Genomic DNA, 19,583 nt, shown 5'->3' on the forward strand with positions numbered 1-19,583 from the left:
TCAAACATGTCTTGATCCATTAAAGGGCAGAAAAACCCCTTGCACATTCAGCTGTGCTCACTGGAATCACTAGCCCAATATGAGCTAGTCTGGGTAAATTTGGAAACGACTCTTTGAGGTCTGATGTCGTTGCCATTTTTAGTAAAATCTGTTTTGGACTGAAGTCTTTGTATGATTGACGTCTGATCATTTTTGACACAACTGTCCATTCTTGCCTGCTACTTTCATATTTTAAAATTGGAGTGCTACCATTTTTGGAGTAATGATCGAAAAGAATTTCAGCAGACTCGCTTGAATTGTGAGTTTCTGCATTGAATACTTTTGAAAAGCTGGAAATAATTGGCATGTCAGGGAATCTTGCATCTAGGTGCTTGACAGCTGTCTCTAGGTATTTATCATATATTGCAGTTTTGAATGACATTACATCACTCTGTGTATAAACAATGTGGAGATCTGACCATTCTTCTGCGAGACTATGATGAAGGCTTTGAAAATATCTCCCAGGAGTGTCTTTCAACTCCACAATGGACAATTTTGTGGCGAGCAAAATTGGCTCAATTTCGGTAAGATTGACATCTTGCTTTTGCCAAGCATTAGATAAATTGGACAACAAAGGTAATACGTCTGAAAGCATTATCAGAGAGGAAACAAAATTGTATGTTTTAATATATCTGTTTAATCCTTCAGCTGTGATGTCATTTGGTTCAGTGGCCTCTCTTTCCAGCACAGCTAGAACACTCATCATACACTGTCGTAGTGACTGTACTGCAGAGTCATGAGACAGCCATCTAGTGTTACTGGTCATTTTCAGCTTAATCTGGGAATGTTCAGAATATTTTGAATTTCAGTTAAACCAGACATACTAACTGAAGAAATAGAACAACTGCCTTAAGATGTCATTCAGTTTTGTTAAATAAGGTACAGTAGCTGTTGCTTGGGCACTTGCTACACTCTTACTACAACCGCCGCGGTGGCATAATGGTATCAGCTCCTGACTGGGAATCAGAGGGCGGCGAGTTCGATCCCACATGGCTCCACTTCGAGAAGTGAACTGCTCTTATTCTTACAATTTTAGAATAACAACATAAATTTGATTTCAGTCTGTAACAGCCGGTGTAACTTATGACACCATTACGCCACCGCGGCGGTTGTAGTAAGAGTGTCAATGTGGCATGCTAACGCGGCTTTTTTTTTTGTGCAGTTATATTTTTGAATAAAAGCGCACGTGTTCTCTTATTTGTACCTTTTGTGAAAGTGTTTCTTTGATATATGGACTTCGGGCTTCATACATTATATAGTTTATGCCTACATTTTGTCATTTACTATTAGAATATGAAAAACGTTTCTGTTTTAAAAATGTGTTTGCACAGACTACTACAGAAACGGAACACACATGAAATGCGTGTATTCCAAATAACGCTATATTATTTCCACTCTAAAACTCCACTTCAATCCCAGATAATCAAATCAAGGCAAGGCATGAGCTAGGAGAAGTTCGTTCTAAGTTGGTGGGGGGATGGAATACCTGGCTGCTAGTAGCTTGTGTTTATCAGCACATTTAGGTGACAAAAGACTCTGGCGGAGAGGTGCAAACGGATTTAAGACGCGATTTAAGGTGGGACGGATCTACGAGTTTTTTCGTAGGCTCTGGTAATTCTAGTGTTAAAGCATGTATTAAACATGCACAGTAGTGTGGTGGTAGTGCTCCTCCCTTGCAGTATGGGGTCCCCAGGTGTACGTTCAGTATAGAGAACTTTATGGCAGGTGTGACGAAGCTCCAAAAAACGATGTATGAATGGGTATCGCACAGGTTTAACTGAAATATTGTGTAAATGTTGGGTTTGTGATCTGGTGGTCGGAGACACGAACACAGAATTCAATAGATGCTCTTCTGAGCAGGCTTTCTTTATTGCATGCGTGTTATCTCTATCTGACGTGCCAAAACCCCAATTTCTATCCTTCCTTTTTCTTTCTCCACATAACCAATCACCACACGATAACACAAAGCATTTCATGAGCTACATAATTTATGACAGGGTTTGAGAAAATCTAGAAAAATTAAATATTCATTTTAAGATGAAGTTCAGTTTACGATGTTCTACTTTAATGACAAACTACGAGAATAAAGTCAACATGTCAACTTTAATCTCAAGATAAACGTCGAGAATAAAGTAGAAATGTTGAGAATAAGCTTAGCAGCACTACATAGACTGCACTGACACTGAGAACAGAGACGTCACTTCCTGACGCCCTTTTTCTGATATCTGACAGGCTGGTTCCACTAGACTTTTTTTTTATTTTATCAGTTTTCCTCTCGCCCGCCCACCTCCATATCCTCTTTGCTTGTGAAGTGCCGCTCTGCTCCCGCTATTAGCATGTACAGCCTCCTCTCGCCCACCCACCTCTCCATACTCCTTGCTACTGTAATTAAGCTGCTCCACCATGTACACTCCCCACTCGAAAGCCCACCTCCCCATACTCTTTGCTTGTGAACTCTGCTCTGTCCCCGTTATTAGCTTTAGCTCCGAGTGATCGGCAACATTCCCATCCCGCGCCTCTCCCCTCGCAACTTGCAATCCTGCTTCTAAAATATTTGCCCACCCACCCACTCGTCCCTTGCCATCTCTGCAGATCATTAGATCTGCGGCTGTCATCTCACAATGTCATGCGGGATGACAGCCGGGCGCTCAACTAAATCAGCCGGACACTAAAAGACGCTAGGGAGAACACTGTGTGTGTGTGTGTGTATATAGTCACACACGTGCGCATGGGAAACAGCTGAAGGGCCTAAACACTAGTAATTCTACGCCAGGCCAGGGGGCGGCGGAGTGTACTGACTATCTCTCTCAGTCCCTTGCACACCTTTCCCGGGAAATCCCGCCTGTTGCCGACCCCAAAGATGATGTCACTTCTGGACACGAGGAGGCCACTCCCAGTTCCTGCACCGATGACGTCATTTCCATCCAGGCCTTTAAAACTGACATCTTGCCTCAGTGCAGGCAGTTCTGTTGTGGACTCTGGACTAAGCACATCGTGCTACTAAAAAAGCAACTTTGCAGCCAAGAATATATAATACGGGTGGCTGCCCCAACTCTTTATGATGTCTCGGACTCATTCTTCCTACAGTGGCGTAGTCGGCAGGATGAGACTTTCCCAGAAGAAACCAGGAAGTAACCATGGATATACTCAGGTAGGAGAGTACCGGGGCCGTGTTTCCGGGTGGGGGCGTGCTCAGCGGTCCGGAGCGGCATGGTGCAGGCTTCGCTCCCACCAAGGGAAAACGAGCCCCTAGTCCTACACAGGGAGAATGTGGAGGAGACCCACCAACGTGGGCTGGTTCCTGGGGGGAAAACAAAAAGGGCTTATTATGTTCTCTCAGCGGAGAGGACTGAGCCGCTCATTGGGACCAAGGTCCCAGAGACATATGGGCTATCCCCAGACCAGCAGGTAAAAGACTTACAAACTTGGGAATATGATCCGGAGAGATCAACCCGGGAGCAAGCTTATGCTCTCTGGGAGCTAGTGGTTCAATGGCTGAAGCCATTTGAATTAAACACTATACAAATTGTGCAGCAGGTGGCCTGCTTTATTCTAATGAAAGGTCTTCCCAATAATTTTGCCCTGCTGGTCTGGGGAGACTTTCATTCCATGGACAAACTAATAACACAAGTAAGAACTAAGCCAGCCTCACAATCTGTGAGAGCAGAACGGTCCTCTAGTGGACTTCGTAGGGATTATGTCCCACTGTATAAGTCCCTTCCATATAAACCGAAGCCTGTCCCGATGTCCCTGGGACGCGGGGTGGGCTGCTCGCACGGGAGCGCGAAGGAATGCGGGTGGAAGGAGGGAGTACGGTTATGTGCACTTACGAACCCCCTGGCTACTAGTCATACGGGAGTAGTAACAATAAATGGATTTCGAGTTACAGCCCTTCTAGACTCCAGCAGCAACATCTCTATTGTTGATTGCCGTTACGTACTACCGCGACAGTGGGCAAGAAAAAAGACCAGTATCCGGTGCATACACGGGGAAACACGTGTATATAAAACCGCCCTGTGTGTTATAAGCTATGAGGGGTTAGTAAAAAAAAGTTCTCTGTGGTGGTCCACCCACATCCACCTTCTCCTGTGATCCTAGGGCAGGACTGGTCTGACAGTAAATGCGGGGTGCCGATGACTACTCCCCTTAACCCTGTAGGCCTAGTCATGGAAGGGGCTAACCTGACTCAGGCTGTTTCCACGCCGTGTAACCTGCCGGAGGAGAGACATACGGAAGACTGCGAGGAGGACGGGGAGGCTCCTGGGCCTTCGCACTTAAACACGTCATCAACCCGGGCCTCGACGAGTCGGGAGGACTCCCCGTCCCTTGAGGTCAGACCAGACTCTCTCTCCGAAATGCATTTCCAATTAAAAAAAAACACCGGCGTCTTTCAAGAGGGAGCAATGGAATGACGACTCCCTGAAGTTTGCAAAAAATGCAGTCATGCTTGTCAATGGCCAAAGCACTCATCAGCCCATGCCACGCAGCCCTCACTTTGTACTAGACAACGATCTGTTATATCGAATAGCTGAACATGAGGGCGGGGTGCGGAAATTGCTGCTAATCCCACGAACCTACTGGCGGCAGGTTTGTGAGTTGGCGCACGCCCACCTCCTGGGAGGCCATTTAGGCATTGAAAAGACTTTGGAGTGGATTAAGCTCCGATTTTATTGGCTGGGAATTAACGAGGAGGTTCGCCGATTTTGCATCTCTTGTCCAGAATGTCAATTACGGCAAATTCCTAGGAGGGACTGCGCTTCTCTTGTTCCCCGATTGATGTTCCCTTTCAGCATATTGGGGTCGATATAGTAGGACCTCTGGAGCCCTCAGCCCAAGAACATAAATATATATTAGTCCTTGTGGATTGTGCTACCCGATATCCAGAGGCAGTTCCGCTGCGTTCTGCCACTACTAAAGCTCTCGCACAGGAACTAGTGGGTGTATTTGCACGTGTTGGGGTCCCTAAAGAAGTCCTTACTGACCCAGGGAAGCCTTTTACCTCGGCGATCAGCCAGTTTTTCACATTTTATTTAATTTCATACAACTAAATACTGCTTCACTAAAAATCTTTGTTCGGAAAACACCCCAGTACTCAGATGTTCCTTGGAAATGAAAGACATACCACTGTTGTCTTTTTTGTTGAGAGTAAATTATTATGCAGGCTGAAAGGGGTTCCCAAACTTACTGTCTGTATATATAAAGGAAGATTCTGTTTTAGTTTCATTGCATACAGATGCCATTCACTATCCTCTCTTTTACTTCTCCTTACTTCTTTAGCTAAAGCTACAGGGGATGCTTTAAGATGCAACTATATTGTTTTCAGCTTGCAAAATGTTAAATTAACAGTCACTTAAGATTAATGCTTGAGGTGAAACAGCATTACAAACAAATCCATTAATCTGAACTTGAGCAACTGTAGAAATTAATTAAGTCAGAATTTGCTGCTATGGATCTAAAATACCCTAGATTAAATTATCCATCTACTTAATGGCAGCTAACAGAATTCAGACTAAAATAAATGCAGATGCAGGTAACTTGTGTTCTCAAAGACAGTAAGTAAACAACTTTTGTTAATTATTTACATGGTGTACCTCTAGTTAAAGATATGAATATTTACCATAAATTCAGTCAAATAATTTTACAGTTATACAAAAAAATAAAATGGATAAGTTAATTTCATTAACTCTTCATCTGTTACTTACACTGGTTTATGCATAATTCAAATTTGTATCATGAACATCTTGAAAGAATGCCTTTTAAACAGTCTTGTGGGTTTTACTTTTCTTAAGTAAAATTTTAATGACAACAATAAACTAACTCAACAGAAGAAAATATGTGGTTTAAATTTTGCAAAGCTGTTGCAAAATTTTCAACTGAAAAAGTGAGAAATAGGTGTTCTGAAATCAAAAGCACAAGTTGCTTCAATGCTCTTGCAAGAAAGACTAACCAATGTTATACACTTCAATAGCATTCCTTATACCACAAGATCCTCTTCCTTAACTGCTATAAAACGTTAGCATACAGCTTCAGCAACAAAGCAAGCCTACTAGAGAACATAAGAAGTAAATCCTTCCTAAGCATAATGGCAAAGTTCTCATACTAAGAGGACAATTAATAGGGCTGGTTAGTTAGGTTACTTTAGGTTAACATACATACAGAACTCATTCTCATTTGTAGTCTGAATAGGTGTGTGTGAATATGTACAAATATTATATACCTGGTTAAAATTTTTCATGTTCATTTTTGCATGTTCTACCCATGTCTACATTGGTAATTGCCGAGATACACCAATCTCCATTGACACTCTCACAAGATGTAGATGAATCATTGATTAGCCCTGTGTAAATCTGTGTGTGTGTGCTTATGATAGACTGCCTTATGCCTAATGCTATTGGAAAAGGCTTCAGTCTCCCATAACCATGAATTGCATTAACCTGATTTGAGACTGTTATATTAAAATATTTAACTACTTAGAAATATGTTGCAAAAAATATTTAGATTTTTTGCTTCAATAATATTATAATGCCGTATTCCAAATGTATTCCAGAGATAAACTTTTTGCACATATATTCAACATAATATACTTTATTAATCCACTACGTGAAAACTTGTAAAAATTGTACCTTTTGGTTTCCTATATATTCCTTGATATTTTCCTATCTAGAGAAACTTAACAGTGAAACATCAAATTTTGTTAAATCTCGCTCTGATAAAATATTTCTGAGATGATGTTATACATAGATCTGAAAACTCTACCTGTGCTGTTTCATTAGCATATTGTAAAATGTATTAGTTAGATTTTCAGCAGTGATTTGTACTCAAAATGTACAACTAGGGAAATGCATACATAAAGAATGACACAGTAGTGCATTATTTAGCTCTGCTACTTCACAGATCCAAAATCCTAGGTTCAAATCTTGTGCCTGGTCTGTGTGCAGATGATACAATCCTCCTATATCCGCAAAGACATGCCTGCTAACTTGCAACTTTAAATTGCCTCAAGTGTGAATGTGACTATTGGTATGTATATGTGTGTTGCCTTTATGTTAATTCCGGGAATGACAGCAAAACACTCCAAGTACATAAAAACAAACGTTTTCACTAATGAGCAAGCAAAGCTTATCACTACCAACATTTGCTTAACACTTTTAAACTAAAATTTGAAGACCACCAATGATAATATCTGATACATTACTTCATAACTGCCAGTGAACAAATACTTCCTACAAATGTGCGAAATTTCCTCTCAACCATCTTTATGTCCTGCTATACTTGTTAAAAAAGTTGATTTAAATGTCGGTATTTGCTGAATTTGTTAAATTCATCATTTTGAACAATTCCATCATATTACCTCTTAATCTTTATATGCCAAATATTAGCTTCTTCCACCTTTATTTGTTTCTTATGCCCTGTATTAAATTAATTAGCCAAGTGCTGTTGCCTCCTAAACTGCCCACAGTGTTCAAGGTATGGCCTTCCGAGTGTGGGACATGTATGTTGGGTGGACTATCATTGCTAAATTGGCCCTAGTGTGTGTGTTAACCATGTGATGGACTGGTACCCTATCTGGGTGTTGTTCCTACCTTGCACCCTGTATTTGTTCAGATAGGCTTCAGCTGCCCCGCAAAGCTGCCCCACAATTCTACCCTGGATAAGCAGGGTTAGGAAAATGGATAGATGGACGTGTTTATGAATATTCCAATTCAAGATACTAGAAATAAAAAAATATATCAATTAGCTTTCTTATATTACCCGCATACTGAAGATGAAGTGGATATCCAACAAACAGCATATCCATCTGTGGTTGGTGTTTCACACGAATTAGTCGTGTCTGGTTCTCTAGAGAAGGAATCAGGCACAGCTCAGGAACAAAATCCTTTTGACAGTCTGTATTGGATCGACATATGCGGCTGGATTCAATAGCTCTCCTTGCAGGCAAGCAAGCATACTTAAAGATAAATAAATATTAGAATCAAACAAAGGTTCGAACATGCTGAATGCACTGTGAAGCATGATACAGACAATAAGAGATTTGTTCATATAGATAATTATAATTAGCATAATTAAAATTTGAACATGTAATCGTATTAAAAAAGTTAATAGAAAATAAAATACAAAACTGTAGAAAAAATGATGGAACAGTTGCAAAAACATTCTAAAGAGTGCAGTTAACCAAATGCAAAATGTACATAAACTTTCTGAGATGACATTAGTTATTTCAAAAGAAGGTTACTAGTCTGATTATTAAGCACAATAAATAAGTAGACAGTTCTGCATTGCATGAAATAAGCATATGAATATTTAAATAGTAAACAACTGATGCTGCTGGTAGCATTAACATATTTTTGGAATGGCAAAGAACTCACTGTGATGTTATGTAATAGATGCACTAAACAGACTCACAGCGAAAACGATTATTGATTATGCCACATTGAACTGTAATGTGATACAATGAATGTGGTCTCTGTGGCCACCTGATTACAGAGACAGGATGTGCATCTGATGCAATGTTTAGAATAAGCGGATAAGAAAGACGCTGTATTTGTAAATTGGCATGTAATATTTTGCATATTTCTATCAAATATTATACCAGTTTCAGTAATTATCAATAAGTTTTGCCAAACAAGATTTAATGATATAAGGACTGTGAAACACAGAAAACAAAATAAAAAAATTTAAAATGCAATATACTTTGAATTCATACAATAATAAAAAAAATATTTGAATTCTGCTCTAATGTGGTACCATCTTCATCAGATAAATTAAAAGCTTGGAAAGTGTAAGGAAGCAACGCAGATTTAAAAAAAAACCCATAGAAATAAAACATTCACTTGTCTTAATTATCAAAAAGGGAAATCCATGTGCACTCCTGAAAATAAGTACAGTACAATTATTAAGTGTTTCACTATGTAGCAAATACATCTAGATGTTATGGTTACTAAGTTTTATAGTACACAAGATTCTGATTATAAGAGAATGATATTAAGAAAAACAGTGCAGTGTTAGTTTATTTTCCATTTACACTTCAGATAATTAAAACTTACATTTTCACACCTATAAACATTCCCATAAATCATCAAAAATTATTAAATAAACAGCCCTCTTCTATAATGGTTTAAGTTTTTTTTCTTATCTTGCAAATAAATATTTTGACACCTGACCTCTGACCATTATGTTTTTATGATGAAGTAAAACACATGGTATTATGTGTCTTTTAGGTCATGCGTGAATGCCATGCCAGAAACAACTGTGAGGCCAGCTTACTGCCGTGGAGCCATGAGATCTAGTAACAGATGATTTAACTAGAAAGCAAGTGATAAGCATTTACATTTACTTAAATGGTTACTTTGAAAGAATCAAATCAGTAAAGTGAATTCATTTGTTTGACTCATAAGTAGTATCTATGGCTGGATACTTTATTAAAAAAAAAAAGTGGTATTGGGGAGTTTTCCCCTTTGAATGAATTGCAAAATACAAAAAACAAAATAAATATTAAAATACACAAATGTATTAGTTTAATATTATGTTTATATCTTCTTTTTAAAATAATTCCAATTATACATGAGCATAATCTGCTGTGGGCCCACAATGTAACCTAGGCAGTCAAAGGCAGAGACCATGGCAGACTGGAACCCAGACATACAAACTGACTCTGACGGGCAGAGCTGTCAACTGATCACCACCTGGAGGTGATTTGGCTCAAATGGTGGGGGAGGTGTATTGGACAGACCCAGAAAACCCAAGTGAGTAGTGAGGGTCGCTTGGGAACATCTGGGCGAGACCCCTGTTTAGAAGACTTTCAACTACAACCTCTGCAAGAGCTCTGGGAACATAGAGACTTGTTCAAAGCCTTTATTATTGGATCAGCTACAAATAGCAGCAGCCCAAAGGCCATAGGCACCTCTTGAGGTGGCAACCCAAGATCCCAATGGTGGACACCAGAGGTAAGGGATTCCATCAGGCTGAAAAAGGAGGCCTTCCAAGTATGGTTAGCACAGGAGTCTCCTGAAGCAAAAGAGAGGTACCGTTAGGAGAAAAGGGACGTGACCTTGGCGTTCAGGGAAGCAAAAACCCGGGTGTGGGAGGACTTTGGACAGACCACTGAAACTGGACTCAGAAAGGGAAGGCAGGGCTTCACCCAGGCTGTTCTCAGCAAGGATGGAGTAGTGCTAACTCAGAAAGAGAATGTTGTCTGGGAGTGGAAGGGACACTTTGAGAAGCTCCTGAACCCAATGGACATGCCCTCTGTGAAGGAGGTAGAGCCAGAAGCTGATGCGGGATCAATGGAATTTTTTTCCTGAGGGAGGTCACTGAAACTCATGAGAATTCTGAGGGGGCATGGAATTACGCCCATCGGTCTACATGTGTTTTGTGGACTTAGAGAAGGCATATGACCATGCTCCTTGAAGGATTCTGTAGGTGGTGCTGTGAGAGTATTGGTTCTGGGATTCCTAATAAGGGCTCTTCAGTGCCTGAATAATCACAGTGACAGTTGTGTCTGCATACTCTGAAAAACATCAGTACTGTTTTCAGTGGGTGTGGGACTCTGCCAGGGCTGTGCTTTGTCTTGAACCCTGTTTGTGATTTTCATGAACAGAATATCAAGACACAGACAGGGAGGGGAAGGGCTCCAGTTCAGTGGCCTTAGAATTGCATAGTCCTGCTGGCTTCATCGAGGCTTTGAACTCCAGCACAAACTTGGATGGTTTGCAACTAAATGTGAAGTGGCAGTGATGAGAGTCAACACCTCCAAATCTGAGGCTGTGGTCCTTAGTAGGAAAAAGGTGGATTGTCGTCTCCGAGTAGGAGGCAAGTTACTGCCTCAAGTGGCAATAGAGACAAGAGGAGTAAGTACCTCATGGTATTGTACACTAGTGAAGGGAAAAGGGATGGGGAGATTGACAGACAGATGGTGGCAGTGAAAGCAGTTATGTGGTTGCTATACCGATCTGTAGGGGTGAAGAAGGAGCAGAGTTAAATTGTGAAGCTCTCGATTTACCTGTCAATCTACCTTCCTACCCTCACCTATGGTCATTAGCTTTGGGTAATGACCAAAAGAATGAGATTGCGGATACAAGCAGCCAAAATGAGCTTTCTTTGCCTGATGGCTGGGCTCTTCTTTAGAGACTGGGTGAGAAGAACTGACATCGGGGTAAAGCTCGGAGTACAGCCACTGAACCGCTGCATCAAGAGGAGCCAAATGAGGTGGTTCGGGAGACTGATACAGTGGCCTCCTGGACATCTCCCTGTTGAGGTATTATGAGCAGAACCAACTGGGAAGAGACCCCGGGGAAGACCCAGGGCTCGCTGGGAGAATATTTCCCAGATGGTCTGCGAATGTCTTGGGATCCCACAGTACAAGTTGGCAAGTGCGGCTCAGGAAAAGGACATATGGCCTAACTGCTAAGACTGTTGCAGCTGAGACCCGGTTTCGCAAAAGCAGTAAAAAATGAATGAATGACATGTGGATAAATATGAGAATAATCAGTGACAGACTTCTTGTTCACTGGTGATAAATCAGTTCAAACTAGAAAGAATCATTAACACTAGAATTACCAGAGCCTACGAAAAACTTATAAATCCGGCACCACCTTAAATCCCTTCGCACCTCTCTGTCAGCGTGCTTTGTCCTATAAATGTGCCAATAAAGACAAGCAGCTTGCTATTCCATCCCCCTACCACCACAGAACATGCACAAAGTTCTCCCAGCTCATGCCTTGATTATCTGGGAGTGAAGTGCTGGAGTTTTAGAGTGGAAATAATAGATCGTTATTTGGAACACATGCATTTCATGTGTGTTCCGTTTTTATAATAATCTGTGTAAACACATTGTTAAAACAGAAATGTTTTTCATATTTTAGTAATAAATGACAAAATGTTGGCATAAACTATATAATGTGTGAAGCCTGAAATCCAAAGATCAAATAAACACTTTCACAAAAGGTGTAAGAATGATACAATAGCTTCCGTGGTGCAGCGGTAAGAATTTCTGACTTGTAATCAAGTGTCCCCGGTTTGATCCTGACTGCCTCCTGTATTTACCGTTTTGAGTAGTGAGCTGCTCTTATTTTTAATATTATACAATAAACACATACATTTAGTTTGCGTCTGTAACAGCCGGTGTACATTTATAGCACTTGTAAAAGTTAGCGTATTTTTTTTCACTTTTATTCTCTCAGTCATGATCACGATACTACCGCACACAACCCCCCCAACCCCCAGGATCTTACTCTTTTACTTTATATTTGAAAATGGGAATAACTGTAGATGTGAGAGGTGTTTTGAGGCAATGGAAGTGGACATTCTCTGATCTGGATGGATAAAAGCTGACACACAATGAAATTTTTAATTATTCATTTTATGACCTGTATAGCACATTTCGGAAAACATTATGGCATGGATGCAACATTATTCATATTCATTTGCATAACATCTTGCGGTTGTAATCAGTGACCGCGTGTTTTTTTTCCCCCCGATCTTGTCAGTCCCCACATGTTGCTGTATGGGGGTGTTTCTTTTGTACTCCAGGACATGCAGAGGAAAGAATAGTACAGAGAGGTTAGTTCAGCGCTATATGCAATCATCACATTCAAATGTTAACAGTTCACACACACGTAAGGACCGTCCTTCCTACATTTACGACATGTGTACCTGTTGCAATGTACACACTTCTCTCTATGCTGTGGTTTCTATTACACACCTTAAAGAAAGAGACAATATACAGTTAGGTCCATAAATGTTTGGACAGAGACAGCTTTTTTCTAATTTTGGTTCTGTACATTACCACAATGAATTTTAAATGAAACAACTCAGATGCAGTTGAAGTGCAGACTTTCAGCTTTAATTCAGTGGGGTGAACAAAACGATTGCATAAAAATGTGAGGCAACTAAAGCATTTTTTTAATACAATTCCTTCATTTCAGGGGCTCAAAAGTAATTGGACAAATGAAATAACTGGAAATAAAATGTTCATTTCTAATACTTGGTTGAAAACCCTTTGCTGGCAATGACAGCCTGAAGTCCTGAACTCATGGATATTACCAGATGCTGGGTTTCCTCCTTTTTAATGCTCTGCCAGGCCTTTACTGCAGCGGCTTTCAGTTGCTGTTTGTTTGTGGGCCTTTCTGTCTGAAGTTTAGCCTTCAACAAGTGAAATGCATGCTCAATTGGGTTAAGATCAGGTGACTGACTTGGCCATTCAAGAATTTTCCACTTCTTTGCTTTAATAAACTCCTGGGTTGCTTTGGCTGTATGTTTTGGGTCATTGTCCATCTGTATCATGGAACACAGCCCAATCAATTTGACTGCATTTAGCTGGATTTGAGCAGACAGTATGTCTCTGAACTCCTCAGAATTCATTCGGCTGCTTCTGTCCTGTATCACATCATCAATAAACATTAGTGTCCCAGTGCCACTGGCAGCCATGCACGCCCAAGCCATCACACTGCCTCCACCGTGTTTTACAGACGATGTAGTATGCTTTGGATAATGAGCTGTTCCACGCCTTCTCCATACATTTTTATTGCCATCATTCTGGTAGAGGTTGATCTTGGGTTTCATCTGTCCAAAGAATATTTTTCCAGAACTGTGTTGGCTTTTTTTAGATGTTCTTTAGCAAAGTCCAATCTAGCCTTTCTATTCTTGAGGCTTATGAGTGGCTTGCACCTTTCAGTGCACCCTCTGTATTTACTTTCATGCAGTCTTCTCTTTATGGTAGACTTGGATATCGATACGCCTACCCCAATGGATAGTGCTGTTCACTTGGTTGGCTGTTGTGAAGGTGTTTCTCTTCACCATGGAAATGATTCTGCGATCATCCACCACTGTTGTCTTCCGTGGACGTCCAGGTCTTTTTGCGTTGCTGAGTTCACCAGTGCTTGCTTTCTTTCTCAGGATGTACCAAACTGTAGATTTTGCCACTCGTAATATTGTAGCAATTTCTCGGATTGTTTTTTTCTGTTTTCGCAGCTTAAGGATGGCTTCTTTCACCTGCATGGAGAGCTCCTTTGACTGCATGTTGTCTGTTCACAGCAAAATCTTCCACATGCAAGCACCACACCTCAAATCAACTCCAGGCCTTTTATCTGCTTAATTGATAATGACATAACGACGGACTTGCCCACACCTGCCCATGAAATAGCCTTTGAGTCAATTGTCCAATTACTTTTGAGCCCCTGAAATGAAGGAATTGTGTTAAAAAATGATTTAGTTGCCTCACATTTTTATGCAATCGTTTTGTTCACTCCACTGAATTAAAACTGAAAGTCTGCACTTCAACTGCATCTGAGTTGTTTCATTTAAAATTCATTGTGGTAATGTACAGAACCAAAATTAGAAAAAAGCTGTCCAACTATTTATGGACCTAACTGTATGTGACATTTTGAAAAAATAATTTTATGACCTAAATAGTACCAATCAGAAAACATCGTCGCACTAATGCAATATTATTTGAAAACGAACAGCATCCGATCGGGGCGTGAATTTATACTGACGCTGTTAGTTAGAGTCAGATCAGAGTTTTGGGGGGGGGGGGGGGGGGGGGGGGGGGGGGTTTGGGAGAGCGTGAACGTGACAGAGAATAAGACTGAAAAAAAGCTAACTTTTAGAAATGCCATACGTTTACAGCTGATCTGACGCTGTTCATTTTCAAATAATATTGCATTAGTGCGACAATGTTTTCTGTTTGGTACTATTCAGGTCATAAAATTATTTCTTCAAAATGTCACATACATTTGTCTCTTTCTTTATTTCCAGTGCTGCGTTGACATCGTGCACCAGAAGGCATGAGTTTATTCAGTACGAGAAGGAGCACGCAGGAGGCCGGTTGCTGTGTGCTGTAACACACTTGACTTGGTGGCGATCAATGCACATGTACTGTACAAGGCATGCACGGGGGCCACTGAGAAAAGAAGAGTGTTCATGGCTCACCTTGCAGAGGAGCTTCGTCGTCACTTCGGTGTAATAGTAACCTCAGCACAGAGAAAAGTGTGTACATTGCAACAGGTACACATGTCGTAAACGTAGAAAGGACGGCCCTTGGGTGTGTGGGAACTGTGAACATTTAAATCTGATGATTGCCTATAGCGCGGAACTGACCTCTCTGTGCTATTCTTTCCTCTGCATGTCCTGGAGTACAAAAGAAACAGTAACATGCACCCAAAAGTGGACAGTGGCAAGATCGAAAAAAAACAAAAAAAAAAAACAGTCACTGATTACAACCGCAAGATGTTATGCGAATGAATATGAATAATGTTGCATCCGTGCCACAATGTTTTCCGAAATGTACTATACCGGTCATAAACGGACTTATTCTAAATATCATATACACCTATGTCTCTGTGTTTTTTTTTTTTTTTAATCAGTGCAGCTTTGACATCATGGACCATAAGGTGCATACTAATTCAGCATGAGCAGGAACACTCAATAAAACTGAATAAAAAAAAATTAAAGTGACGGAGAGATACAAAGAAGGCAGATTAACCAGCGTTTGTGTGTCAGCTTTTATCCCTCCAGATCAGAGAATTTCCAGTTCCATTGTCTCAAAACAACACTCGCATCTACATTTATTCCCAGATTCAGATAAAAAGTAACCACGTCAGATCTGGGACGGGGGGTGGTGGGATGTTGTATCGTGATCGTGACTGAGAGAATAAAAGTGGAAAAAAAACACTTAACTTTTACAAGAACTATAAATTAAATTGGCTTTTACAGACACAAATTAAATGTATGTTTTCATTGTATAATATTAACAAAATAGAGAAGCTCACAACTCAAAACGGTAAATTTGCCAGGCAGCCGGTTTTCGAACTCCGGATTATAAGTTTATAAGTCCGCGGATCTTACCACTACACCATGGAAGCTGTTGCACTGTACTGGTACCTTTTGTGAAAGTGTTTATTTGATATTTGGCCATCAGCCTTCACACATTATACAGTTCATGTCTACATTTTGTCATTTATTACTAAAACATGAAAAACGTTTCTGTTTTAACGATGTGTTTACATAGATTGTTGTAGACACAAAACACACATGTAGTGTACATGTGGACATGTGCATGAACGTTCCAGAAAAAAGTCAGAACAAAAACAGGGCGGAAGATAAAGCAAACACATACAGTGGGGCAAAAAAGTATTTAGTCAGCCACCAATTGTGCAAGTTCTCCCACTTAAAAAGATGAGAGAGGCCTGTAATTTTCATCATAGGTATACCTCAACTATGAGAGACAAAATGAGAAAAAAAATCCAGAAAATCACAATGTCTGATTTTTAAAGAATTTATTTGCAAATTATGGTGGAAAATAAGTATTTGGTCACCTACAAACAAGCAAGATTTCTGGCTCTCACAGACCTGTAACTTCTTCTGTAAGAAGCTCCTCTGTCCTCCACTCGTTACCTGTATTAATGGCACCTGTTTGAACTCGTTATCAATATAAAAGACACCTGTCCACAACCTCAAACAGTCACACTCCAAACTCCACTATGGCCAAGACCAAAGAGCTGTCAAAGGACACCAGAAACAAAATTGTAGACCTGCACCAGGCTGGGAAGACTGAATCTGCAATAGGTAAGCAGCTTGGAGTGAAGAAATCAACTGTGGGAGCAATTATTAGAAAATGGAAGACATACAAGACCACTGATAATCTCCCTCGATCTGGGGCTCCACGCAAGATCTCACCCCGTGGGGTCAAAATGATCACAAGAATGGTGAGCAAAAATCCCAAAACCACACGGGGGACCTAGTGAATGACCTGCAGAAAGCTGGAACCAAAGTAACAAAGGCTACCATCAGTAACACACTATGCCGCCAAGGACTCAAATCCTGCAGTGCCAGACGTGTCCCCCTGCTTAAGCCAGTACATGTGCAGGCCCGTCTGAAGTTTGCTAGAGAGCATTTGGATGATCCAGAAGAGGATTGGGAGAATGTCATATGGTCAGATGAAACCAAAATAGAACTTTTTGGTAAAAACTCTACACGTCGTGTTTGGAGGAGAAAGAATGCTGAGTTGCATCCAAAGAACACCATACCTACTGTAAAGCATGGGGGTGGAAACATCACGCTTTGGGGCTGTTTTTCTGCAAAGGGACCAGGACGACTGATCTGTGTAAAGGAAAGAATGAATGGGGCCATGTATCGTCAGATTTTGAGTGAAAACCTCCTTCCATCAGCAAGGGCATTGAAGATGAAACGTGGCTGGGTCTTTCAGCATGACAATGATCCCAAGCACACTGCCCGGGTAACGAAGGAGTGGCTTCGTAAGAAGCATTTCAAGGTCCTGGAGCGGCCTAGCCAGTCTCCAGATCTCAACCCCATAGAAAATCTTTGGAGGGAGTTGAAAGTCCGTGTTGCCCAGCGACAGCCCCAAAGGAGATCTGCATGGAGGAATGGGCCAAAATACCAGCAACAGTGTGTGAAAACCTTGTGAAGACTTACAGAAAACGTTTGACCTCTGTCATTGCCAACAAAGGGTATATAACAAAGTATTGAGATGAACTTTTGTTATTGACCAAATACTTTTTTTCCACCATAATTTGCAAATAAATTCTTCAAAAATCAGACAATGTGATTTTCTGGATTTTTTTTTCTTATTTTGTCTCTCATAGTTGAGGTATACCTATGATGACAATTACAGGCCTTTCTCATCTTTTTAAGTGGGAGAACTTGCTCAATTGGTGGCTGACTAAATACTTTTTTGCTCCACTGTATATTAAATGTGAGTTAACTGATGATTATATTTGCAAAAGGAAATTTCTAACATTTTTGAAGTTGGCATCTCAGCAGAAAGTGAAAGACCCTTTTATAGATGATGGAAAGACCCTATAAGAGATGATGGGAAGAGTTTAATATATTGAAATCAGATATCAAACAATTGTGTAAAAGAAACTTACACTGAAATAAAATGGCTAGGAAAAGGTGATGAAAAGGAAACACCATAGCTCTTTAGCCCTAAACGAAGTTGTGGAGGGAAGAAGAAAAATAAAAATAATGTCAAAGTTAACACTGAAGATTCTGGAACAATCAGAGGTCAAAACTACAAAAAACATGTGGATTCCAGGCCTAAAAAAGGCACAAAACATAGCAGAGTGCTGGCTTACTGGTATGGTGGGATTATACTGTATATGGGAGAGGACCTGTGCTATTTGGGAGTAGGGAATAACTGCTCTTCTGTTTTACCCAGATTTGAATAGAGTACACAACAATGGGTTCAGATGTAAGGCTGCACAAACCATTAAGGAAAACTGCAGACTCATCTGAAATTCAGACTGGAGGCAGTACTTTGACCAAGTGATGCCATTCCATGTCTGGAACTGAGACACCTGCCTGACACCTATGAGGGAGTAAGACAGAGTGTTTTAAACTACTGTAGGTCCTAGCATTCCAAATAAATGAGTAAAGCAAATTCTAACTTATGACTAGCAACAAGAATGGTGTAAGGTTAAAAGTGTCTGCTAAGCAAATAAATGTAAATGTAAATGTAATCATAGAACTAATAAAAGTTGCATCTGGGAAGAATACTTATCTTGATAATACCTAGGCAGGACTGAAAGGATAGAGAATAATTGACCATTAAAGGATTCCACAAAGGCACAACAAAAATCTGAAGTTACAATATGTCAATGCACAGACATTTGAACCCAGTAATACAGATGGTAGTTGGCAAGGTGGATTAACAGACACAGAGACTGAGGGATAGACTTCAGCCTACTAATTTTAGATCCTAAGATGATTTTGAAGGATTTCAAGAGATATAAGATCCTTAAAATACAAAAGAATGTCATGAGCATATAAATATTATGCAACGAAACAGAAGCATCAGAAGTTTGATGTTGACTAATATCAGCTAGTGGTTCCAGTGATAAAAATGTGACAAGAATCAATTCATAATGAGAAAGAAGTGAGAAATGAACAGCCACATTTACAGGACTGCTAAGATATGCAGCGTAATGTTTTAATCATGCTCATATCTTTACTGCCCATCCTGTCTACAACTTGCCAGAGAAATGTCCTGGTCAGCTGATCAAATGTCCTTTTATAATTTGGAGAATTCAATGTTGAAAGTGCGGTAAGGAAAAAGCCATATTAATGATATGACAGATTCTGTGCAAATTTATATGAAGCTAAAAGGGTGGGGATAAATGAGTTTTGCTCCAAGTAAACTAGTATGTGTATAAACTTATTGAAGGCAGTAAAATAAAACTGTAGAGTTTAGCATCTAATTTCATTAGGGATAATGTCTGACACTCAGATACAGGATAGGACCTTTACCTTGCCCCAAGTGGAAAGCTTCATTAATGTTTTCATCAATAATTCAACATTACAGAAACTTCTGAGGAATACTATCACTGCTATCACGAAAGCTAAAACAATCTATTACAACTCATTGAAATGCATATTCTTTAAATCAACCAGGTTGCTGAAAGCGTACTACCAATGGTCACAAGGTAGAAAGCAGTCCTGGACGGAGTGTCAGGTTGCAAGTGCATCAAAGTCAGCATGTTGTGAGATGGCAAATACTATGTATCCCTCTGTAATAATTTATCAAGATA

General features: G+C 40.3%; 1 protein-coding gene across 2 annotated transcripts in view; it reads right to left on the minus strand.

Moving 5' to 3' along the window:
* The window catches only part of mbtps2 (membrane-bound transcription factor peptidase, site 2), a 101,642-nt gene that overhangs the window by 14,001 nt on the left and 68,058 nt on the right, over positions 1–19,583 (minus strand). For both annotated transcript variants that reach the window (XR_007934829.1, XM_028799438.2), the window contains exon 9: positions 7,792–7,987. Coding sequence is in view for 1 of the 2 variants with exons in the window: in XM_028799438.2 (XP_028655271.1) it covers positions 7,792–7,987 (196 nt within the window). In the remaining variant the exon portion in view is untranslated. The remainder of the gene's footprint in view (positions 1–7,791; positions 7,988–19,583) is intronic.

The sequence above is a fragment of the Erpetoichthys calabaricus genome, chromosome 4, assembly GCF_900747795.2.
Source record: "Erpetoichthys calabaricus chromosome 4, fErpCal1.3, whole genome shotgun sequence".
NCBI classification, from domain to species: Eukaryota; Metazoa; Chordata; class Cladistia; order Polypteriformes; family Polypteridae; genus Erpetoichthys; species Erpetoichthys calabaricus.